The sequence below is a fragment of the Podarcis gaigeae genome (genome assembly GCF_964106915.1).
Source record: "Podarcis gaigeae genome assembly, chromosome: 13".
Classification (NCBI taxonomy): domain Eukaryota; kingdom Metazoa; phylum Chordata; class Lepidosauria; order Squamata; family Lacertidae; genus Podarcis; species Podarcis gaigeae.
This window is the reverse complement of record NC_139689.1, coordinates 26,156,142-26,182,853: the sequence shown is the minus strand read 5'-3', so window position 1 is coordinate 26,182,853 and position 26,712 is coordinate 26,156,142. Positions and strand designations below refer to the sequence as shown.

At 39.6% G+C, this 26,712-nt stretch overlaps 2 protein-coding genes across 2 annotated transcripts; both read left to right on the top strand.

The window, feature by feature from the left end:
• Positions 1-156: 156 nt before the first annotated feature.
• Positions 157-7,309, top strand: LOC310830531 (vomeronasal type-2 receptor 26-like; the record flags this gene model as incomplete). Its single annotated transcript, XM_083710311.1, has 5 exons — positions 157-504; positions 2,814-3,674; positions 3,816-4,043; positions 5,559-5,685; positions 6,408-7,309. The coding sequence occupies 5 exons, from the start codon at positions 157-159 to the stop codon at positions 7,307-7,309; spliced, it is 2,466 nt and encodes an 821-aa protein (XP_083566437.1).
• Positions 7,310-9,040: 1,731 nt separating this feature from the next.
• On the top strand, positions 9,041-16,298 carry LOC310830530 (vomeronasal type-2 receptor 26-like; the record flags this gene model as incomplete). Its single annotated transcript, XM_083710310.1, has 6 exons — positions 9,041-9,060; positions 9,825-10,116; positions 11,137-11,985; positions 12,749-12,976; positions 14,091-14,217; positions 15,403-16,298. The coding sequence occupies 6 exons, from the start codon at positions 9,041-9,043 to the stop codon at positions 16,296-16,298; spliced, it is 2,412 nt and encodes an 803-aa protein (XP_083566436.1).
• Between the last annotated feature and the right edge of the window lie 10,414 nt (positions 16,299-26,712).

The window sequence follows — 26,712 nt, the reverse complement described above, 5'->3', positions numbered from 1 at the left end:
ATTTGATTATAACCTGATGAAAGTTCCAGGTCATGACTAATTTGAAATTGCTTTATGCATTGCATTGGTTAATTGTAATGTTATGTATTACATTGGTTAATCATTTCATTTTAAGTAGGCCACCCTAGACTACTACCATAAATGTGGTATAAAATAATGGAAAAGATTTTAGACAATGTAGGATATGATGTAGATTGCAATTCTCATTCTAGCGTGGTGACTAAGAATTACCAGCACGTCCTGGCCTTGGCATTTGCAGTAAAGGAGATCAATGGAAATTCTCAAATCTTACCCAATACCACTTTGGGCTTCCACATCTTTGACAGCTATTTCATTGCAAAGGGAACATATCATGCCACACTGTTCCTTACGTCCACCGCAGAGAGATTTGTCCCCAACTATAAATGTGACACTCAGAATAATTTGATAGCTGTCATTGGGGGTCTTGACCCCCTAACTTCTCTTCATGCAGCAACAGTCTTGGATATCTACAAAATTCCACAGGTATATCAGTCATTGTGCTGTGCATGATAGATTTAAAGGTGTTTGCTCCTCATGATTGTACTGCCTGAAATATTTCACTGTGTAGTTCAGAGGCTACAATATGTGAACTGGTATTGTGTAGGCTTTCATAACTTAACAAGACTCTTATTCAGAAAATACAAAAGAACATCCTCTCTCACACACATGTGGTTCTTTTTCTTTTTCTTGCCACTAGTTGTTTCATCATCTGAGCTTGTAAAGAATTCAGGATCTGTTTCAAGGAAACCTGTCAGTCTCCAAAAGGAAGTTAGATGCATTATCTCAGAGAAGAGATGAAGACTATTTCAAAAAGTTCCAATTTGTATTAATCTGCAGAGGAGTTAATAATTGACTATGTTTCTCAATCAGCCACCAGTTTTTTTGTTGTTGTTGGTTTTTTTTTTTGGGGGGGGGGAATGTTCCAAAGACATCAGGGAAGCAAAAGTTCTCTAATTGCCACAGAAAAATATAATATGATGGTTGATTTTCTCATACTGGTAGGGTGAGAGTTGAAAATGGCATAGGAGGCAGATCAAAAGGGGAGTGGAAGGTTATGGTGTATTGACCCCAGCAAAGGAACATTTTGTTAAGAATTAATGAGGCTACGCTAATATTGAAACATGCCTACTAGACTGCACAACTTAAATTTGATGTTATCTCCACTATAATCACAAGGAGACAGGCAGGAGTGTGCCTTTATCACATTATGAAAGGCATGCACATTTTTTAAGGATTGGAGGTGACATACTGTAGTAAAGGTCAATATAGATCCTTCACCAATCCTATAATCAATCTTGCGGGGAGGGCGCAAATAAGCAGGTCCTGCAAAATGATTTGATACCATCCCTGGTTGCCACTGCCCAAATGGCATTAACACAATCTTGAAAATATTAGCTAGTCTTATAACAAAATCTGTGAAATGAAAATTGGATGCAGTGAAATAGAATTTCCAGGGTTGAAAGACAGCGAGACAGCTTATTTGAAACATGGGTGAAATCTTAAAAATGCTGTGAAAATGCTTAATTTTGTATTTTATTTTTTGAAAAATACATTGAATTTTGCATGGCTCACTGTCACTATCTAGTGCACTTTAAAACACAATTAATTTTTTTTATTTGCAGCTGTATAGCTGAGTCCATGGTTTCCTCTTTCCTCACCTTTATCAACACTCATAGTGGGAGTCCTCCACCTACAGATCTCAGAGCTTCATGTGGGGGGGTTGGCTTTCATAACTACACTAGAAGTCTCAATAAATGTTCAGTAATTTTTGTATGATAAATATATTGTAGTGATTTATTGAACAATATGGACCTAAATGCATAAACCTTCCTTCCTTCCATATTTATTCATTTTTTGTATTTATTTATTACTTAAAACCACTTGTTAAAACAGTAAAAAAACACAGCAAAACAGTAAAAACAAGAATATTTCATAACCATACTTTTAAACATACAAAAGTTAAAATACTACAACAAATCCAAAGTGTATCAACTTAAAAATCATCTGGGTAGGCATACCTAAACAATAATGCTTTTAGGAGGCACAAAAAAGAGTCCAATGAAGACATCTGCTTGATTTCAATGTGCAGGAATTCCAAAGTGAAGGCCCAGCCAAACTAAACAAACAAGTTATTAAAAATGTGGAACAGGTATTACAAGGCACCTGTAAAGGTAAAGGGACCCCTGACCATTAGGTCCAGTCGTGGATGACTCTGGGGTTGCGGCACTCTTCTTGCTTTACTGGCCGAGGGAGCCAGCGTACAGCTTCCGGGTCATGTGGCCAGCATGACTAAGTCGCTTCTGGTGAACCAGAGCAGCGCACGGACACGCCGTTTACCTTCCTGCTGGAGCGGTACCTACTTATCCACTTGCACTTTTATGTGCTTTCGAATGGCTAGGTTGGCAGGAGCTGGGACCCAACAACAGGAGCTCGCCCCGTCGCAGGGATTCGAACCGCTGACCTTCTGATCCACAAGCCCTAGGCTCTGTGGTGTAGACCACAGTGCTACCCTGTGATTTCAATGCACAGGAATAACAAAGTGAAGGCCCTGCCAAACTAAACAATCAATTTCTTAAATATGTGGAACAGATATTATGAGGCACCTGTAAGAGTGCCATTTCCACTATCATAGCTGTAAGGTAGGCACATGCGGGGTAAGGTAGTTCTCGTAGTTATGCAGTTTCGTTTATTGTGCTGCTATACATTTTAAAATGTTGCAGAAAAACTCGCTGGATATCTCCATTAAAGCATAGGAATCTGTTTGTTTTCTTTTCTGTCCCTCCTCCCTTTAGCTCACATATGGTCCTGCTCCCATCATACATGATAAAACTCCAGGCCTCTCCTTCTACCAAATGGTCCCCCAGGAAGCCCTTCAGTATGAGGGGATTCTCTCCTTACTTCTGCATTTTGGGTGGACATGGATTGGGCTCCTTATGATGGATCTCGAGAATGGAGAACAATTTGTACAAAAGGTGGTCCCAATGTTTTCCTCTAGTGGTATCTGTTTTGCAATCATAGAGAGAGTCCCCAAATTAACTTTCATCACAGAAGCTAAAGACTTGTTACAAGAGTGTGCAAAAATACATGATAAAGTAATGAGGAGCAAAGCCAATGTGATTATCCTCTATGGAGAATCTTATGCAATGCTATTTTTTAGATGGTTTCCATATTTGTCAGAAGAAGAAGAGATGGGAGAGGAAGCAAGAGGTAAAGTGTGGATAATGACAGCCCAGATGGAGCTGACGTCTGTGGTCTATCAAAGGACTTGGGATACACAAATAATTCATGGGGCTCTGTCTTTCGCAATTCACTCAAATAGTCTACCAGAATTTCACAAATTTCTTGAACACATAAGTCCCTCCACCACAAATGGAGATTATTTCATCAAAGACTTCTGGCAACAGGCCTTTGCTTGTGTCCTCCCTAGTACAGTCACAAATGGTGTGGATCAGGAGATTTGCACTGGAGAGGAGAACCTGGAAATGCTTCCTACACCTTTTTTTGAAATGAGCATGACGGGCCATAGTTACTGTATATACAATGCTGTTTATGCCATGGCCCATGCTGTCCATGCCATGTTCTCATCCAGACTCAATTCTAGATTTATGGTAGACAAGAGGAAGCTGCCATTTCAGAATCCGCAGCTGTGGCAGGTAATGAGGCTGGCTTCCACTTGTAACAGTGTACCAAAATGACTTGTATAATAAATTAACTCCATGAACACTTCTATTCCACTTCTATTGACTTCATTTGTTAGATTGATGTACACCCTCATTCTCTCTTTTTAAATGTAGGTTCATCATTTCCTCAGAAGTCTGTCATTTAATAATAGTGCGGGAGACAAAGTTTCCTTCAACCAGAAAGGGGAGTTGGAAGCTGGGCTAGATATTATTAATTGGGTTGTTTCACCAAACCAATCCTTTCATAAAGTTAAAGTTGGCAGGATGGATCCCCAGACTTCTTCAAATCAATTATTCACCTTCCATGAGGATGCTATAACTTGGCACAAGTGGTTTAACCAGGTACAATTCAAGTGTAGTTATTTTGAGTCCTCAGTGTAAACATAGTTTCACCTGACAATGATGAGCTCGTAATGTATGAAGATCTGATGATCTGTTTGTGCTATAGATGCATCTTTTGCATTGAATATATTTAGAATGATGATAATTGATTAATGTCCAAAGTCAGTCTACAATTAGCCGAGAACCCTGGGAAGCAGCATTTGCATTCCAGCATGACAGGATCCATGCTCCCCCTTCTTGCACAGCTGGGAATGGAATGCTCCACCCCTTTGCTTGTGCAGGCATTGGTCTGGAAACACCAATCAGGTGTCAGGAGACGGGTGGTCTTTTGGCTCTGCAAATGAGAACTGCACCCAGAATCCCCCTTCTTGGATTGCCACTGGATTCACCACCCAATCTTCCAGGAAGGCCAAGGGGCTATAGTATCCTTCCCAATGGCGCCCCTTGTGGGATCATGACACCTGGTGCATGTCAGCGGGTGGATCCCAGTCAGGGTTGACACCCCCCCCCTCCATTTACCTAGGAGGCAGGCTTCTTGATACCAAGTACATGCTCAATGCCTTGGCCGAAACCTACTTACACCTGTAAACAATAAAATTGTGGCCTATTTCATCTTATTTCTGGTTGGCACCTCACACACCATGTGACTGGGAATGCAATCACACACACTGATTTCAATTAGTCTGTTCAGAGTAGTACATCAATGAAAATCACCTAAAATATCAAATTCCATCCATAGGATCAAACTATGTCCTCTTTAAGCATTGTATTTATGCAATAATTCCTGACACCTGCTTGAAGACTGTGCAGTGAGCAAACCAGCTAGCATCACCTCATACTAGTTCTCTGCAGTCTCAACATGTAGAAAATTTTATTTCATGCTTTCCTCTATCAAAACAGCATTTAATACTCTGTAACACACTGATTCAGCCACCTCACTATACTGGGTAGTTTGCATGTTTCTTTTCAAAACTGTTCTTCCTAAATTGATTGAAAATTTGGGTTGAAACTATTAATAGTCGTTAAATCATTCAGATGAAAAATGACCACTCTCTTTGCTTGGCACAAACATAAGGCAGCATTAGATAATTGTTTCAGGCACTGAATGCAGAGGAGTCATGAACTGGAATCTCCTGGAGTGAAGAATGACCACCCTTCTGTTCCTGATAGCAGCCTTCTGCGTTCAACACCCACCCACTCTTCCTAATCTTCCACACTGCCTCCCTTTGAGAAAGGGCAAGCAGCATACCCTCCAACATGTTGACGGCGGAAACCAAGAAATACATCTTCCCAACCACACTCCCGTGCGAGTCACGTGACCTGCACGAGATCAGGGAGCCAAAAGCACACATTTTGGGGCTCCACAATCTTGTGCATTTTTCAGCTGAGAGCATTGCACCCAAAAGTGGGATGTCCTGATTTTATCATGGCAGTTGAGGGGTATGCAACAGGTCATTACTTCCTTACAATTATAGATTACAAGCTCAATATCCTCCTTTTTCATTCATGGATTAGGCAAGGCCTATTTCTCTATGCAGTGAGAAATGCAATCCTGGTTCAAGCAAGAAAGTAAAGGAAGGGGAGCCATTTTGTTGCTATGATTGCATCCCCTGTCCAGAAGGGAAGATTTCAGACAAGACGGGTAAGCAATAATGTATATAGAAATAGGAAGCAGATTGCATGATTTTCAGAGGAATAGCCTTATAAAAAAATAAGGATGTGCATACACCAGGCCTGCATTCAGATACCACTTTATATTCATTTTCCTAACATTTTTTAGCTAATTATTTCCATGTTTTATGTGACCTTTCAGGTGACATGAAAGAAGTATGTGAAAACAGGCAGAATCTAGGAGAGGTTTAGTGATCATTTCAATGTGATTAGATTCCAGTAGTAAATACATTTGCAACCCTGTTAACCTGGGAAATTGTGGGCATTTTGTGTTGTAGTTTCATATGATCAAATTTGGGGCAGTATTCCAGCATATCACTCCTTCCAGCCAGAAGTTGTATCTCAATTGTTTTAGTATATTATATGTGCACAACAACTTTGGTAGAAAAAATGAAATGCAGACTACAAATGTTATATGTTAATCTGCATAGGAGGGCTTTGTGGTATCATTTCAGTTTGTGTGGTGTTCCGGGGAAAAAGCAAATAGCTGTTTAAGGGCCTAAAGGTGGAAATACATTGAAAACTTTCCACATCATGGAAGTTCAATATTAATTACTAAAATCCCTAAAATTTTCTCCACACCACATCCCACAGATTCAATGTTTAATTCTTCCCCAATTTGAATTGTCAAATTGGCTGCTCTTGAGATAAATGGCATGTTTATGAGATTAAGCTATGTATTTTCCTTTGCAGATATGAGCGACTGTTCTACATGTTCAGACCAAACATATCCAAATAAAAACCATGATTTATGTATTCCCAAGGAAATAAGCTTCTTGTCTTTTGAAGAACCTGTGGGAATCAGTTTAGCCCTTTCTGCTCTTTCCTGTTCTTTGGTCACCGTTCTAGTCCTCTTAACATTTGTGAAGAACCACAACACTCCCATTGTAAAAGCAAATAACAGGGACCTCACTTACACTCTCCTCCTCTCCCTCCTGCTCTGCTTCCTTTCTGCACTGCTATTCATTGGACAGCCTCAGAAGGTGACCTGTCTCCTCCGACAAACTGCTTTTGGCATTGTCTTCTCAGTGGCTGTTTCTTGTGTGCTGGCAAAAACCCTCATTGTGGTTCTGGCTTTCATGGCCACCAAGCCAGGATCCAGAATGAGGAAATGGGTGGGAAAGGGGCTGGCCAATTCCATTGTACTTTCTTGCTCCCTTATACAAGGAGGCATTTGCATTGTGTGGCTGGCAATCTCTCCCCCATTGCCAGAGGCTGATGTACACTCAATGGCTGAACAAATTATACTTGGATGTAATGAAGGGTCTGTGACTATGTTTTATTGTGTCCTTGGCTTTATTGGCTTCCTGGCCATTGCTAGCTTCACTCTGGCCTTCCTTGCTAGGAAGTTGCCCGACACATTCAATGAAGCCAAGTTTATCACTTTTAGCATGTTAGTGTTTTGCAGTGTGTGGTTATCCTTTGTTCCAACCTACTTGAGCACCAAGGGGAAATACATGGTAGCTGTGGAGATCTTTTCTATCTTAGCCTCCAGTGCTGGATTATTGGCCTGCATCTTTTCTCCCAAATGTTACATTATTTTGTTGAAACCTGAGTTGAACAAAAGGGAACAGCTAATACGAAGAACTGACTGAAGAATTATGTCTCCCTATCTAGTTAGTAAAGTATTATAATTATGCTAATTATAAACTGACTCTTCATTTCATTAAAGTTTAGGGTGGGTTTTCATTCTACAGTACACACTACTAAGATTTTAGCTCTCAGGTGGTTAAGAGCAGAATGGTGCCATAACATTATTATTTTCAAAAATAAGACACCACCCCCCAAACTCTGAAGTCATGGCTGCAATGTGAACATGTCACCTGGGAGTAAGCCTCATTCCATTCATTGGGATACTTAAATGAGAAGACATGGTTAGAAGTGCTCTGCCAACAAGTCCATTCTGAGCATGAACCTGGCCTATCAGATTTTAATATGCATATATTTCTTAGTTTCTTTGTTTTGCTCATAAAAAGGTACAGCCTTTAGTCCTGATAGGTCAGGGCTGTTAGGGATGTGGAAATTTCTTGTCAGGCAAAGAGACCATTGACATCATATATGGAGTGAATTTCATAATAGAACCAAGTCTAGGTCTTTCTTAGGTTGATGGCCTTTTTCTACTGTTCTTGGATGCCTATACATTTGTGAAGCTTTATCTGTTGTGTATTGAGCCAAAGGATTTTATATCTGTATTATTATTGTCTGTATTTGCATTAGGGTAAAGTAACTGCCTTTTGGTTCCAGAGGGTACAGCTACTATTGGTTCATTTAAGCTGCTGTATTTGGATCCTCTGTCTTATTGGTTGCCTCCAAAAGGCAGGACTGTGATTACCTGATATTGTTCCCTCCAAAATGTATCCTTTCTAGCTAGTTCCCAGTCCCTATAAATGTAGCTCTCCCCTCCTCAAGTTTCAGTCTTGTTGCTTTAATAAAGAAGTGTTACTAGAGAACTGTCTCCAGCATATTATGTCAAGAGAGCTGAAATCACAAACCCCACGTCACAACATTATCCATAGCTTTAGTATTCCTGGAAGTATCTGATCATTAGTCCAAAAATGTAACTTTCTGAAATTCACTTTTGCAAGGAACTCTACTCAAGTAGATAACAACTAGTTCAATAAGACTGACTTTATTAATCTTTTTTACAAACCTGTGTTGGTTGTGTAATTGTAGCCTTCTGTTTTCCTATCATTTCCATCATGTTTTCTTAATAAAAGATGCCAAGTTTTACCTGTCAATTTGTATAGTCCTGTCTTCTCTGTATGCCAATAAAGGTTGATTGGTTGATTGAATGGAAGTCTTTACACATTGATTGTTTTCTGGTTTCCTTAGTTTTGAAAGGCAATTCAGCTGAATTTCTCACTACTACCCTTCTGGTTCTATGATCATATAGCAAAGTGACAGAGTTCTATAAGATAAGAGTTTTGGGTTTGTGGATAGTATATTCAGAACTTCTCTCATGGTTTATATTACCTGTCTCAACTATATTCGGCTTGGAGTGGGAAGTCCAGAAAATGGGGTTTAAGTATCATTAATACACCTGGACAGATTTATGTGAGGTAAAGCATCATCCTAATTGATAGCAACCTATTAAAGAACATATCAGGCATTTAAAAGCATAAGTGTGCATTCCTAGTCAGAAAAGTGGAAAAGAAAACTTCTATTCAGATGTGATAAACATGTTTTTGTTTGCAATTCCACAGGGAATTCCGACATTTGAGTTCATATCATACTCCCATTCATTTATATAGTCTATAATTAAATTCTAAAATATACTGTACAATTACCATTTCCCCTTAGAGAACTAATCTGAGGATGGCACAAAGATGCCCTCTAGCAATCACAGGTATGATGAGGGACTAGGAACAAGCATGCACACCCCACTCTTATCACTTTACTTATATTTCATAACATGGACTCAGATAGATTCAGTCTATCATCAGATTGGCTGAGCATTCAATCAGGTCACGATAATGACAGAGTACATCCTGATAATGATGCAGGTGGAATCATGAGTTAGAGTGAAGGGTGGTGTTCATTATGATGGTATTAGTTGTCTTCCTGTTAATACTGTATTCTCATATTGCATGTGAAGACCACCTTATTAAAAGCAGGATCCATGCTCCACACCCTCCACTTCAAAAATACTGTCAGGCAGGCAGAATCATAATTGGTGGGATTGTTTCCCACAGTTTCATTGTTGCTAATTCAATAGCCTTCACAACCAAACCTCTAGCAACTTCATATGAAGATCTTACGTAAGGAACTAATCTTTTCTAACTTTGCATACTGTCTCCTCTTACACTTCTGTTGTTCTTTCCTTTCTTTCTGAATTTTTTGTTACTTGGCTTGAAACAGAGCAGTGATTTTGTGTTGTTGTTTTCAGTTTATTTACTTTCATGAATCTTTCCATTTTGAGAGTTACCATAACTATCTCTATGCATGCCTTTTGCACTGTATTAAAATGGACTGAATTTTTCCCTCTTTTTTCCTTGCAAGAGTGTGTTTCTTTGAAAGAAAATTCATATCACGTTCAGTGGCTATGATTATGAATGTGCATAGAATAGGGTTAGAATATGTGTCTGATTGTAGTTGTAACTCTTGTTCTAGTGTGGTGCCCAAAAATTACCAGCACATCCTGGCCTTGGTATTTGCAGTACTGGAGATAAATGAAAACCCTCAGCTATTACCAAATGTCACCATGGGCGTCTGCATCTATGACAGCTATTTCAATGCTCAGAGGACTTATCATGCTACTATACTACTTACCTCCACATTAGAGGTATTTGTCCCTAACTACTTATGTGACACCCAAAAACATTTGATAGCAGTCATTGGAGGACTGGATTCGGATATCTCTCTTCATGTGGCCACTGTATTGGATATCTACAAAATTCCACAGGTAAGGGATATGTGTATATGAGTAGTATAAATGATAGTGGTAAGATGAACTAAGCAGCTAGAGACCACAGCAGCTATTTTTCAAATTCATTGAGAATATTTCCAAGAAGACAGAATGAGGCCAATTTGACAGTCAATATTTATTTATTTATTTATTTGATTTGATTTCTATCCCAACACTCCTCCAAAAGGAGCCCAAAGTGGCAAATGTAAAAATGAAAAATAGTATGTTAAAATAAAATAGAAACATAGTTAAAATATTTTTAAACCATCTTGGCGAACATGTATATTTGAATATCATGTTGTATCTTAAAAGAGTTTTGTCATAACTGCTCCAAATGGCTATAATACCTGTGATTATTACATTTGGGGAATGCTTCATCTTTCCCACTGATACTTAAACGTAGATGCTGGCCAGGGAGACAAAGAGCTGGGGCGCAAAGATTCTTAACTTGTCAGGTCAGACGTGGTAATTGTAAACAGGGGCCAGGGAACTGGCTCTTAAAAGAACAGTAGTGGTATGAAAGACCCACTTGAGAATTGGTGAATATTATTGGTATTTCAGTTATAGAAAGGCAAGGGAAATAGGACAGCCCACAAAAAAAGGGGGATGTTGATACTGAGTAAATTCCTAGAATTGTTGTGAAGAAATGAGGGAATGATGTAACATTATAATTTCAAATAAGTAAAGCATTTACTAAAAACCAAGTAAGAGAATTCCTCTAAAAAATCGCCTCAGTGCAATACCTTTGAAACAAAACAGAAGGTGTGCATCCCATTAAATTTCCAAATTTATTTTCAGAAAGGCTGTGTATCCTTAGAACATGGCAGAAGCTAAGCAACAAAGATGCTAAATGCATCTTTGTGGGGAGGGTGTTGCATAATTTAGGCACTGCAAAGAGAAATCCCTCTCTCAGGTCATCACTCTCAGCACTCCGGAGTTGGGAGGAACTATGAAAACATAAAAGTGATATGTAATTATAATAATAATTTTCATTCACATCTCCCCTTTCATCTTCAGCTAACATTCAGTCCTGCACCTGTGATGAATGATAAAACCCCAGGACTTTCCTTCTACCAGATGGTCCCCCAGGAAACCCTTCAGTATGAGGGCATTCTCTCTCTGCTTCTGCATTTCGGGTGGACGTGGATTGGGGTCATTGTTATGGATAATGATAATGGAGAAAGATTTGTGCAAACTGTGCTTCCCGTCTTTTCGCAGAAGGGTGTTTGTTTTGCCTTCATAGAGAGAATCCCCACCCTTTCTTTTGTCACTGAATTTATGGACATCATAGAAGATGGGGTCAAAATAAATGATAGTATGCTGGGCAGTAAAACAAGTGTAATAGTGCTCTATGGGGAATCTTATTCCATGTCATTTTTTAGATGGCTTCCGGTTTTATCTGTTGAAAATAAATTAGGGGGGAAAGTTTGGATTGCAACAGCCCAGGTGGAGATCAGTGCATTTCACTATCAAAGGGACTGGGATGTAGAACTATTCCATGGTGCTATAGCTTTCAGATATCGGTTCAGTTATTTACAGAGATTTCACAAGTTTCTTGAGAAGAGAAAACCTTTAAACATAATAGAAGATGATTTTATAAAGAAATTTTGGGAGACTGTATTCAGCTGTGTCTTCTTAAATAACACGGGGGACTCTGTGGATGAAGATATTTGCACAGGAGAAGAGAAGTTGGAGAGCCTCCCTCTCCCTTTTTTTGAAATGAGTATGACTGGGCACAGCTACAGCATCTATAATGCAGTCTATGTAGTGGCCCATGCTTTACAAGCCATGTTCTCATCCAGAAGGACATATGGCACAGTGTTAGTCAGAGGAAGACCTGAACTTCAGAATCAACCATTTTGGCAGGTAATTTTCCACACATTCTCATGTGGTAGCACACCATATTTTGAGGGTAACCAGTGAAACTAATGTGTCCATAAACTCTACCTATGCTCACATTTTCTGCTTTCTTTCTCTGCCCACTGCATAGAAATTAAATAATAGTATATGCTTTAGTCAGCCTTCCTTTTATGTGTCCTTTTGGTATATGAACGTTCTGTACCTACAGTGTACAATGGGTGCTAGTTTTATTTGTTTGTGTGATTTCATTCCTTCAAAACAGAGTAACGTTATTATTATGCTGCTGCTTCAGAATATATACATCTAGCTCAGTTGGTCTCAGCACAAATCACAGGGCTGTGGGTTCGAGCCCCACATTGGGTAGAAAGATTGCTGCATTGCTTGGAACTTTACTATATGACACTTGTGTTCCCTTCCAACTCTACAATTCTATGATTCTATGTAGTCAAGAATGGCATGTTGCACATGCAGCAGCAAAGCTCCACGTCTTCATCTGCCCCAGCTTCAACAAAGCCTATCTCTTCCATATTGGTTTCAGTAGCCACAGCGGGAGCTGGAATCTCCCAACAGTTTGACCTCACCCCCAAAGGAACTGTCCTATATTGTTTCAGTACAGACAGATGCCAACCATGTAGTCATAAAAACACAGCTCTCCTTTAAAAAACATTTCTAAGGTGTCATCTTTTTAAGTTCAACACTTTACATGCTACTATATAAATGCAACTGTTTGTTTGTTTGCTTGTTTGTTTATTATTTTCTTTTTATCAAGCTCCATCACTTTCTCCAAAGTGTTTCATTTAATAACAGTGCTGGGGACAAGATTTCTTTTGATGAAAGTGGAAAATTGATAGCTGCACTTGATGTTATAAACTTGATTGTTTTGTCCAACCAATCCTTCCATAAAGTAAAAGTTGGTAGGCTTGATCCTCAGGCTCTTCCAAGCCAAGTGTTGAACATCAACGAGAAGGTCATAAGGTGGAACCGCTTGTTTAACCAGGTAAGTACTAATTGCCAGTACATTGCAAACTATTTCTGACTTGCAATGTTAATTCCTTTTTTAAATGATTATGAAATAGAAATAAAGTAAAAATAAAAACAAATATATGCAAATGAATAAAATAAAACATTAATTGTATACAAACAAGCAAAACACATTTATGTTTTAAAGTTTTTTGAAGGCAGAAGCTTTTATTCATCCAATCAAAGGTAACTATTGTTGTTAAACAAGACCCTTGAAAGTGTTCTTTTCACTAGCATAATGAAACCATTTCATTCTAAGAATCCTTACTTTACATGGGGGACCATAAATGTCAGGAGTCCAGGTTCCCAGCTTGATAACATAGTAAGCATAGGTAATTAAAAAGGGGGATTTATTGCAAAAACAAACAGATAGCTCCGGACGGCTCTAACACAACAGCCAACATTATTACTCAAGATGACCCTTCTGAAGACTTCTTCCGATTCTTACAGACTATATTGAACCGTCGTCCCTTACTTGTCTTTGCTTCCTATCTAGCAATCCTCCCATTCACCGACACTTCAGACTTATTGGATTAGCTCCAGCCTCTTCCTATTCTGACAGACTGTCTATGTGTCTGTTCACTCCTGTTTGAACTTCCTGAGAGCTTTGGCTGTGTTCTAGCCCGCTACTCAGTTGTTCCCTCGGCAACCGGCATTCCAATGTCCAGAGGACTTACCACTGACTGCTGTGTTCTTTGCTCAGCCTGCATCAAATCTACGCCTCTCTGTTCTGCAGCAGGCTGTAAAGTTCCACTAGGAACCAACTCATTCCTAACAGTAAACCTCTGCTTTGCCTTGTTTGCTATTGAATTTTGATAAATTGCAAGATGTAGGTAATTTCTCCAATTGGTAGTCTTCATTTAAGAGTCAAGTAACAATTATTTTGTATCCCCACATGCAATACCTTTTGGAAAACTGCTTTGAGGTATTTTACAATCCAGTAGTGTATAAATTTTAGGAAATTAATATATATACTCCAGCTATTTATAATTTCTCATAACATAATGGCTTTCTTATTCTGTAAGAAACAAGTCCCCAAATCTTAAAGATCCAAAGCTCAATATTCTTGTCCTTTTTCATTTCTGGACTAGGCACAACCTTTATCCGTATGCACTGAGAGTTGTTATCCTGGTCATAGCAAGAAAGTGAAGGAGGGGGAGCCATTTTGCTGCTATGATTGCATTCCATGTCCAGAAAGGAAGATTTCAACTCAGAAGGGTAAGACATATACTTATGCCTTCTCCTTCATACACCTTCAACACAAGAATCTTCTCCCAATTTCAAACCTCAGTTTCATGCAGCTGATTGCTCACAGTTATGATGTCCACCTCCTCTGGTGTGCACCTATTCTTAATCCAAATTAAAACCCAATTATTAGAAGAACCTCCACATCCAAAGGCAATTTTGGGGGTTTCACATCATGTGAAGTGCGTAGCACCCAGTGTCCCCTGCCCATCCCCCGTGGTGAGCCATTGAGGCGCTGGCAGATTGCCAGTACCTCCCATACCCTGAGAGTTTTATAGGGGATGGTTTAACTCCTTCCATCGTATTTTTTCAGCCTGTTCTTCTCTCCAATGTTGAGAGAGCCATCGCCATGGCATGCTATAGGAACCAGAAGCCTGAAACAAAAAGGTTTTAAAGGTAATGGCCACTCACCAGAATTATGGATGGGCAGGGGTTGTGGCCCAGCAAATTCCCTCCACGTTTGAAAACCATTTTCTTGTGTCTGGCCATTGGAACCCTCAACAGCCGGCCATCAGAGCTTGCAGGATTGCACAACAAAATTGAATCTGAACTGGGCAAAAATGCTTTTTCACGGGGGCAGGGGTGGAGCAGCAGACTGTAGTGAAGACTGTAGTCCACCTCCAGAGTATTTAAACTGATTGTATTCAGCAGTTTGGTTGGCAAAGCAGCAACCTTCCCTCCCACAACATATATACGGTATCTTAGTTCTTTGGTTCTTAGACCTTGCTGTGGTGCAAAATGATCATCATATTCTTGGCCGGGAGGAAATTTGCCCTCAAACAAATTGGGCCTGTTGTGGCATTTTTTGCCTTTCTCATAGCAATTGTCTCAACTAGCTAAGCCTAGTAGGACCTGGCTAAGGCTAGCAGGACAGCTTACTCTATAGTATTAACCCCATTCTTGTGTTAATTCGACTTAAGTAAGTTGGTTACAGAAGACTGGTTATCCCACAGTCCCATCATTACATATCCCACAGTCCCATCATTAGGTACCAGGTGAAAATATTCCTCTTCAATCAGGCTTTTCTCTGATTAAACAATTATGGCCCTTTGAATGAATTATGTTATATATATTGTGTTTTAAGGTACCCCACCCTGTGATATTTGGGTGAAAGGCGGTATGTAAATTTAATAACAATAAATTACCTTTGCTTTTCAGATATGCATGACTGTTATGACTGCATGGACACAACCTATCCAAACATCAAGCATGATTTTTGCATACCCAAAGCTAGAACATTCTTATCTTATAAAGAACCTCTAGGGATCAGCTTAAGCCTCTTTGCACTTTCCTTTGCATTGTTAACAGTTCTGGTGCTGGGAATAATTCTGAAGAACCACAACACTCCCATCGTCAAAGCCAACAACCGGAACCTCACATACATTCTTCTGATTTCCCTTCTGCTTTGCTTCATTTCTGCCTTGCTTTTCATTGGCCATCCTGAACCGGTGACATGTCTTCTCCGACAAACTGCATTCAGCATCATCTTCTCAGTGGCTGTTTCTTCTGTGCTGGCAAAAACTATCATGGTGGTTCTGGCATTTATGGCCACAAAGCCAGGAAGCAGGATGAGAAAATGGGTGGGGAAAAGCCTGGCCAACTCCATTGTTGCATCCTGTTCCCTCATGCAAGCAGGCATTTGCAGTGTGTGGCTGGCAACCTCTGCCCCATTCCCAGATGTGGACATGCACTCAGTGACTACAGAAATTATACTAGAATGTAATGAGGGATCTGTCATTTTGTTTTCTTGTGTCTTGGGCTATCTTGGCTTCTTGGCTATTGTCAGTTTTGTTGTGGCTTTCTTTGCTAGGAGGTTACCGGACAGTTTCAATGAAGCCAAGTTCATCACTTTCAGCATGTTGGTCTTCTGCAGTGTGTGGCTATCCTTCATTCCAGCTTATCTGAGCTCCAAGGGCAAATACATGGTGGCTGTGGAGGTTTTTTCTATTTTAGCTTCCAGTTCTGGGTTGCTGGGTTGCCTCTTTGCACCCAAATGTTATATCATTTTGTTGAGGCCTGAGCTAAACAACAGGGGACAGCTAGTAAGAAGATAAGACTGAGTAGCATGCTTTTTGTTACAGTCTGTGGTCTGGATGCATTTGTGCACACATGCACACACCTTTCTGATATGTTTCCTTTTCTGGAGCTGTCCAATATACATTTTGCTCAAAATTCTCCAAGCACTTACTAGTTTGAAATACATGTGAAACTCAGAATCAACTTTTTCCCCCCAAACAGAAATGTTACGTATTTACAGAAGGCATTTTTAAGTTAGAAACATTCAATAATAATATAAAATGTTGTTTATACAGACGCTAAATTTCTGAAATCCAATATGTTACGAAAGATTTGGGCACTGAATTCTTACCAAAATGGCACTAAATGTAATTACTGTTACACAAATCTGGTAATTTGTCAGATTATACAGAGAATCATTACATATTACAGAAGAACATAGTAGGATTTCAAGAAGAGGCCATCAAGCCTTCTTGCTTATTTTTTGTTGTGATATCTTTCCATATGGCGTGCATGTGATTGCCCAAAGTCGGATATCTAAAAGGCTTATAGAAGCCTTCTGGAATTGGCAGTTATACCTATTCAGGCTGGCAATTTGAAGGATCATCACTGTGACAACAGGTGACTGATTGGTGGATAACCCCACCTGCCCACCAAAATGACATTTTCAGGAATCTAAAGGTGGTGTTCAACTAATTCCTAACGCACATGACTAACTTAGGTTCATTAATTTCAGGATCCAGGCCACTATTGGAAAGGGTTTCTCACCCCTGCCTAGGGGTCTTAGTAGACCACAAACATGACATTATTCAACAGTGTGAATCAGCAGCAAAAAAGCTAATGCTATTCTAGGTTTTGTGAATGGAATTGTGGTGTCCTGATCAAGGGTAGTAACAGTACCACTCTATTCTGCCTTGGCCAGTCTGCACCCTGTGTACTGTGTTCAGTTCAAGGCACCACAATTTAAGAAGAATATTGACCAGCTGGAAAGAGTGCAGAAGACGGTGACCAAGGAATGCTTCACATGTACTGAAACTGAAATCTACTCAAGTAGATAACAACTAGTTCAGTAATATTGACTTTATTGATCTTTTTTTACAAGCCTATGTTGGTTGTGTAATTGTAGCCTTCTGTTTCACTCCCATTTCTGTAATGTTTTCTTAATAAAATATGCCAAGTTTTACCGGTCAACTTGTATAGTTCTGACTTCTCTGTGTGCCAATAAAGGTTGATTGTTGATTGAACAAAAGTCTTTATACACTGATGTTTGGTTTCCTTAGTTTTGAAAGGCAATTCAACTGAATTTCTCACTACTATCCTTCCGGTTCTATCATCATAAAGTGATGGAGTTCTAAGAAAAGGATTTTGGGTTTGAGGATAGTATATTCAGAACTTCTCTCATGGTTTATATTACCTGTCTCAACTATATTAGGCTATGGGCGAAGAGTCCTGAAAATGGGGTATAAATATAATTCATACAGCTGGACAGATTTCTGTGAGTTCAAGGATCATCCTGATTGATAGCAACCTATCAATACTCTTGGGAGTGTGAATCCTTATACTAATAAATATTAAAGAACATCTCAGGCATTTAAAACCTTAAGTGTACACTCGTAGTCAGTAAAGTGGAAAAGAAAACTTCTATTCAAATGTAATAAACATGTTTTTGTTTGCAATTCCACAAGGAACTCCCACATTTGAATTCATACTCCCATTCATTTATATAGTCTATAATTAAATTCTAAAATCTGCTGTACAATTACCATTTCCCTTTAGAGAACTAATCTGAGGATGGCACAAAGATGCCCTCTTGCAATCACAGGTATAATGAGGGACTAGGAACAAGCATGGACACACCAGTCTTATCACTTTACTTATACTTCATATCTTGGGTGTAATGATTTACGCATATCATCAGATTGACGGAGCATTCAATCTGGTCACGATAATGACAGAGTACATCCTGATAATGATGCAGGTGGAATCATGAGTTAGAGTGAAGCATGGCAATGAATATGATGGTATTAGTTGTCTTCCTGCTAATACTGTATTCTCATATTGCATGTGAAGACCACCTTGTTAAAAGCAGGATCCATGCTCCACACCCTCCACTTCAAAAATACTGTCAGGCAGGCAGCATCATAATTGGTGGGATTGTTTCTCACAGTTTCATTGTTGCTAATTCAATAGCCTTCACAACCAAACCTCCAGCAGCATCATTTGAAGATCTTTGGTAAGGAACTAACCCTTTCTAACTTTGCATTTGTTAATTCGTCTCAGTCTTAGGAGCTTATCAAAAATATTTTCTTGTTGAACTGTAGAAAATGTAATACATTTAAGGGAATGCTGAAGAGAGAAAGAAATTCCACATGACAAAGCAAAATTTGTTGTCATCCCTGAGAGTGTTCAGAGCTTCCACCAGGAAGGAATTGAGCTTTTTCCAGATCCAGTTAACTGTATTCATATTGCCCCCCTGTAGCCTCAATAACACATTCCCCAACCATTGTACCACCACTGGTCCAAATACACCTGCTCAACTATGACTACTATTGTTACTACTACTGTTAAAAATTGATAATATGAGATTCTGTCATGTATTTCCTTTGTCACATTTTTTTGAATGTAAGGTAAAATTCAGAGCAGAAAGAATTTTAGCTCTTTTCTTTACAAACTCCTGCATCTCACCCATCTCCACCTCCTGTTTCCTTTCTTTCATCGTATGCATACTGTCTCCTCTTAAACTTCTGTTGTGCTTTCCCTTCCTTCTGATTTTTTTGTTACTTGGCTTCAAAAAGAGAAGTGTTTTACTGTTGTTGTTGTTGTTTTCATTTTATTTACTTTCATTAATCTTTCCATTTTTGAGAGTTACCATAACTATCTTAATAAACGCCTTCTGCACTGTATTAAAATGGACTGAAATTTTCTTTCTTTTTTCCTTGCAGGAGTGTGTTTCCTTGAAAGAAAATTCATATCACATTCAGTGGCTATCATTATGAATGTGCATAGTATAGGGTTAGAACATCAATAGATGTATCAATGTGAGTGTATTTTCCATTGTGTCAGTCATAGTAATATACCTATCAATACAATTTTTTTGATGTTTACCTTATCCCACTACAAAAGGCATATGAATAAAGACTGATGAAGCTGATGTAGAACAAAATTGCAACAATTTATTAAGGGGAAAATATTGTCTGACTGTAGTTGCAACTCTTGTTCTAGTGTGGTGCCCAAAAATTACCAGCACATCCTGGCCTTGGCATTTGCAGTACAGGAGATAAATGAAAACCTTCAGCTATTACCAAATGTCACCTTGGGCGTCTGCATCTATGACAGCTATTTCAATGCTCAGAGGACTTATCATGCTACTATGCTACTTACCTCCACATTGGAGATATTTGTCCCTAACTATTTGTGCGACACCCAAAATCAATTGATAGCAGTCATTGGGGGGCTAGATTTAGATATCTCTCTTCATATGGCGACTGTTCTGGATATCTACAAAATTCCACAGGTAAGGGATATGATTTCATTTGATTTGTATCCTAACACGCCTCCAAACGGAGCCGAAGGTGGCAAACATCAAATTTTAAAAACAATACGTTAAAACAAAATAGAAACATAGTTAAAACATTTTTAAACCATCTAGAAACAGGCTCTCAGTGAGCACTCAGGGCTGATTTCCTTAAGAATGGATAATTCACCATAATTCAAAAGCATCAATTCTTCGGAGATCAGCCTTTTTTGTGGTCCAGCTTTTACTTCCATACCTCACTGGGAAAACCATAAAACTATACAGACCTTTGTCGGCATAGTGCCAAAGAGAAATCCCAAAGAAAAATTTAATTTGGGTAAGGCTGTGTGTCCTTAGAACATGGCAGAAGCTAAGCAACAAAAATGCTAAATGCGTCTTTGGGGGGGGTTTGCATAATTTAGGAGCTACCAGAGAGAAATCCCTCCCCCAGGTCATCATTCTCAGCACTCTGGAGTTGGGAGGAACTATGAAAACATAACAATAATTATAATAATAATTTTCACTCACATCTCCCTTTCCATCTTCAGCTAACATTCAGTCCTGCACCTGTGATGAATGATAAAACCCCAGGACTTTCCTTCTACCAGATGGTCCCCCAGGAAACCCTTCAGTATGAGGGCATTCTCTCTCTGCTTCTGCATTTCGGGTGGACGTGGATTGGGGTCATTGTTATGGATAATGATAATGGAGAAAGATTTGTGCAAACTGTGCTTCCCGTCTTTTCGCAGAAGGGTGTTTGTTTTGCCTTCATAGAGAGAATCCCCACACTTTCTTTTGTCACTGAATTTATGGACATCATAGAAGATGGGGTCAAAATAAATGATAATATGATGGGCAGCAACGCAAATGTAGTAGTGATCTATGGAGAATCTTATTCCATGTCATTTTTTAGATGGCTTCCGGTTTTATCTGTTGAAAATAAATTAGCGGGGAAAGTTTGGATTGCAACAGCCCAGGTGGAGATCAGTGCATTTCACTATCAAAGGCATTGGGATGTAGAACTATTCCATGGTGCTATAGCCTTCAGATATCAGTTTAGTTATTTACAGAGATTTTACAAATTTCTTGAGGAAAGAAATCCTTTAAATAAAATAAAAGATGATTTCATAAAGAAATTCTGGGAGACCGTATTCAGCTGTATATTCTTAAATGTCACTGGCAACTATGTGGATGGAGATATTTGCACAGGAGAAGAGAAGTTGGAGAGCCTCCCTCTCCCTTTTTTTGAAATGAGTATGACTGGGCACAGCTACAGCATCTATAATGCAGTCTATGTAGTGGCCCATGCTTTACAAGCCATGTTCTCTTCCAGACGGACATATGGCACAGTATTAGTCAGAGGAAGACCTGAACTTCAGAATCAACCGTTTTGGCAGGTAATTTTCCACACATTCTCATGTGGTAGCACACCATATTTTGAGGGTAACCAGTGAAACTAATGTGTCTATAAACTCTACCTATGCTCACATTTTCAACTTCCTTTCTCTGCCCACTGCATAGAAATGAAAGAATAGTCTATGCTTTAGTCAGCCTTCCTTTTTTGTGTCTATTTGGTATGTGAACCAACTGAAACTACAGTGTATAATGGGTGCTAATGATGTTTTTAGTGGTGACCAATTCCTCAGCCAAATTTCATTTCTTGCAAAAAGAGTACCATTGTTATTATGTCACTGTCTCCAGAATATATACATCTATCTCAGTGGGTAGGGTATGAGACTCTTAATCTCAAGTTGTGCGTTGCAGGAAAGTTGATTATATGACACTTGTGTTCCCTTCAAACTCTACAATTCTATGAAGTCAAGAACAGCATGGTGCATCTGCAGCAGCACAACTGGATGTCTCCATCTGCCCCAGCTGCAAAAAACATGACTCTTCCATATCAGTCTCTACAGCCACAGCGGGTGCTGGAAGCTCCCAACAGTTTGACCTCAACCACAAAGGCACCATATAGTCAGAAAAATGCATCTCTTCTTTAAAATACAGTCATATCTAGGGTTGAAGTAGCTTCGGGTTGAGTGTTTTCGGGTTGTGCTCCGCGGTGACCCAGCAGTAACGAAATGTGTTACTTCTAGGTTTTGCCGCTCGCACATGCGCAGACGCTCAAAATAACGTCACGCACATGCGCGGAAGCGGTTAATCACAACCCGCACATGCGTAGGCACGCAGGCGCAGTTTGCGGTCGCTTCAGGATGCGAACAGGGCTCCGGAACGGATCCCGTTCGCATCCAGAGGTATGACTTTATATTTCTAAGGTGTCCTTTTTTAGGTTCAACATTTTATACACTACTATATTAATACACGGGACGCGGGTGGCGCTGTGGGTAAAAGCCTCAGTGTCTAGGACTTGCCGATCGAAAGGTCAGCGGTTCGAATCCCCGTGGCGGGGTGCGCTCCCGTTGCTCGGTCCCAGCGCCTGCCAACCTAGCAGTTCAAAAGCACCCCGGGTGCAAGTAGATAAATAGGTACCGCTTACTGGCGGGAAGGTAAACAGCATTCCCGTGTGCTGCACTGGCTCGCCAGATGCAGCTTTGTCACGCTGGCCACGTGACCCGGAAGTGTCTCTGGACAGTGCTGGTCCCCGGCCTCTTAAGTGAGATGGGTGCACAACCCTAGAGTCGGACACGACTGGCCCATACGGGCAGGGGTACCTTTACCTTACCTATATTAATGCAACTATTTATTTCTTTATTATTTTCTTTTTTCTAGCTCCATCACTTTCTCCGAAGTGTTTCGTTTAATAACAGTGATGGGGACAAGATTTCTTTTGATGAAAGTAGAAAAATAATAGCTGCATTTGATGTTATAAACTTGATTGTTTCCTCCAACCAATCCTTTCATAAAGTAAAGGTTGGTAGGCTTGATCCTCAGGCTCCTCCAGACAAAGTGTTAACCATCAATGACAAGGTCATAAGGTGGAACAGCTTGTTTAACCAGGTAAGAGCTAACTGTCAGTTATTTGATACTTCGGTAAGCTCTAGGTCGCTATTCTGACATGCAATGTTAATTTCTTTATAATATGATTACTAAATAAAAATGAAGTAGAATTAAAATTATATATATATGCAGATAAATAAAATAAACAATTAATTGTATACAAACTAGCATAAACATATTTATGTTTTACAGTTATTTGAAGGCAGAAGCTTTTCTTTATCCAGTCAATGGTTTCTATCTTTGTTAAGCAAGACCCTTGAAAGTTGTTCTTTACACTAGCATAATGAAACCATTGCATTGTAAAAATCCTTATTTTACATATGTGACCATAAAACTCTGCTTTGCCTTATTCGCTATTGAATTTTGATAAATTGCAAGATGTAGGTAATTTCTCTCAATTGTACTCTTCCTTTCAGAGTCAAGTAACAATTATATTGCACCCACACATGCAATAACCTTTTGTAAACAGCTTTGAGGTATTTTACAAATCAGTAGTTTATAAATTTTATGAAATAAATATATATGCTCCAGCTATTTATAATTTCCATAATATAATGGCTTCCTTATTGTCTAAGAAACAAGTCCCACAAATCTTAAGGCTCCCAAGCTCTTTTTTTTTTTTTGTCTTTTTTATTTCTGGCTTAGGCACAACCTTTATCCGTATGCACTGAGAGTTGTTATCCTGGTTACAGCAAGAAAGTGAAGGAGGGAGAGCCATTTTGCTGCTATGATTGCATTCCATGTCCTGAAAGGAAGATTTCAACTCAGAAGGGTAAGACATATACTTCAGAGGTTTGCCATATCAGATTAGCAGAAGTATCGCACTAAGGGGCAGTCATCTGAAAACAGGAATACGTCTGATAAGTTATTCTTCAGTGTTTGAAATGAAACGTTTTGCCATTCCCAACCCCCCAATATAAACCCAATTAAACAAATTAATTTCAAAGTAATACAATTTTGTTAAGAGCCTTCCCACACACCATTCATGGTAGATCATTATGATCTAATATTACAGTGTTTCATATTCTTATTTATTTCTATTACAATCCATTTTTCAAAATTATCACATAATTAACAGCTGCATTCTTAATGGTTTCTATTTGTTTTATTATATTATTTAACTTCAAAAAAGAAAAGAAAAAAGGTTTCAATTGAAGAACCATAGCTTTCCCCTTTTCATTCTGCGTGCGCCACATCCAAAAGTCAGTTGTTAGTCTCTTGGCCTTATATGTCTCTCTTATGTTTTCCTTATTCCTGTGGTATTTGGGGCTATCTCCTACTATTGTTGTATTCCATCCTTGTTGGTGATGAGCTGCAACTTCAAGGTTAAACCCTCTTATTTCTCAGCTCCTTCCCATAATACTGAAGCAGTTCCAAATTGAAAACAGTAGATTCCTCCCTTCCACAGGTATCCAGAATCAACAGGTTGCAGAGATGTGCCATTTCTTCCTCTGGCTGAGAAGAGAGGGGAAAGGCAGTGCCATTCCTCTTCCAACATCCAAAGCTACTATAGCATTTTGCTTTTTATTTATTTTTAAAAAAGTTATATCTCCATGATCTCTTTCAGCCTTTCAGTCTTATTAGAGGGAGTAAGCTTTAACTCACAGTGACATCCTTCCAAACAAAACAACCAAGCTCTTTCTGTCTCTCCCCTCCTTACTCCTTTCAAGCCACATGCAGCTTTACATCTTCTGCAATGGCGCCACTGCACTCTCTCTCCCTGGCGCTGCTGTGCCAGCCCTCTCTGTTTCCCTTTCTCTCAGGTGAAATCCCCAATGGAGAATGAATCACGAGCGAAAGTGGGATTTTCTTTTGGGAAAACAGGTTGCAAACAAACTTTATTATAACAGATGTAAACAAGGAGTCTTGGTTCTTCTTCTTCCACAGAATTGTAACAAACAGTGAGTTGCTTTCTATTACAATGTATTCTGTTTCAAGTTATAGGCTGTATGCTTTTCAAGCTTATGGTTACTTTCTTTTGCACATCTTTTGCACAGAAGATCAGACTTCTCCACAAACACTTCAGGAATTTAGGATTTCCACTGTACTGTTTCCTTAAAAGAAAGGTAAAGAACCCCTGACAGTTAAGTCCAGTTGCGAACGACTTTGGGGTTGCAGCACTCATCTTGCTTTACTGGCTGAGGGAGCTGACGTTTGTCCGCAGTTTTTCCGGGTCATGTGGCCAGCATGACTAAGCCGCTTCTGGCAAAACCAGAGCAGCGCACGGAAATGCCGGTTACCTTCCCCAGAGTGGTACCTATTTATCTACTTGCACTTTGACAAGCTTTCAAACTGCTAGGTTTCCTTACAAACCCCCAAATCCTCCTTGGCCTTGGAATCACTACTGCCCTTTCATGTCAGAGTACTCCCTCTGAAGACCCTTTTTCCTGTAGACACCGTGTGGGACTGTGTCTTGTCTATTTTAACAGTGTTCTGCGATTCAGAAGCTTAGAGCATATACTGAGAATTCTTGGCTTTCCTCAGCTGTACCACCTGTCAGAAGAACGAACTCTCCCAACAGAATCCAACTCACAGACCCCATGAATCTTTCACACAGTCTCTCACTCCACTCAAACAGCCTCCCTTGGAAATCTGGCCAATCAGGAGCTGTTGCTAGTTAACTGTTTGCTGTAGTACAACTCATGCAACACGTTGGCAACTAATATACACACAATAATTACCAAAATGATTATGCATTCTTTATCAATTTTCTGAGAAAAATATACAAACTTATGCAAAGCCACAGAGACTTGTGAACTACCCAACCTAAGATGAACTTATAATGTCTGATTTCTAGTTAACTGTTTGGTGGCGGGGTGGGGGGGAACACTCAGTGACTCAACCTGCTCAGCAAACAAACTTTCCCATCACATCTTCCTTTAAATCCCAATGATACATTGTACATCAAACCATCTATACTTCTATATCTTAAAATTCAATATTAGGAGAGGGCTGCTGAACCATATATTTAAAAGCTTCCATAAAATATAACAAAGAGCCACGCTCTGCTCCATCCACCTCCCACAGAAGATAGAATATTCCCCCAATTTCAAACCTCAGTTCCATGCAGCTGATTGTTCACCATTATAAAACCCAATTTTAATGAGAACCTCCTTGCGATTTGGGGCGTTTCAGATCAGGCAAAGTGCATAGCAACCAATGTCCCCTGCCTGCCCCACAGCGAGACATTGAGGCACAGGCAGGTCACCAGTATCTCCCATACACCAAAAATTTATAGGGGGGTTAACCCCTTCCATCTCCTTTTTTCAGCCTGTGCCTCTATTCAGTGCTGAGAGAGTCATTGCCATGGCCATAATACATGCCATAATACAGGAACCGGAAGCCTGAAATAAAAAAAGTTTTGAAGGTAATGGCGACTCAGAAGTATTCTGGATGAGCAGGGGTTGAGGCCCAGCAAATCCTGCCCAACTTTGAAAATAGTTTTCTTGTCTCTGGCCATTGGAAACCCCCCACAGCCTGCCATAAGAATGTGCAGAAATGCCCAACAATATTGAATCTGAATTGGGCAATGATGCCATTTCATGGGGGCAGGGGTGGAGAAGCAGACCATAGTGAAGAAGTCTTCACTCTGGTCCACCTCCAGAGTATTTAAGCTGATGGCACTCAAAAGCGTGGTTAGCAGAACAGCAACCCTTCCTCCCACACCATAAATACGGTATCTTGGTTGAAAATGGTCATCGTGTACTTGGCGAGGAAAGAATCTGCCTTGAAACAATTTTGGCCTGTTGTGGGTTTGTTTGCCTTCCTCATAGCAATTATCACAATAAGCTAAGCCTAGCAGGATGTAGCTAAGGATAGCAGGACAGCCTATTCTATATTACAAACCCCATCACATGTTAATTAGACTTAAGCATTTTGGTTATAGAGACTGGTTTTCCCACAGTGCGGTCATTACATGTCTTTAGGTGCCAAGTGAAAACATTCCTCTTCAATCAGGCTTTTTCTCTGCTTAAACAATCTAT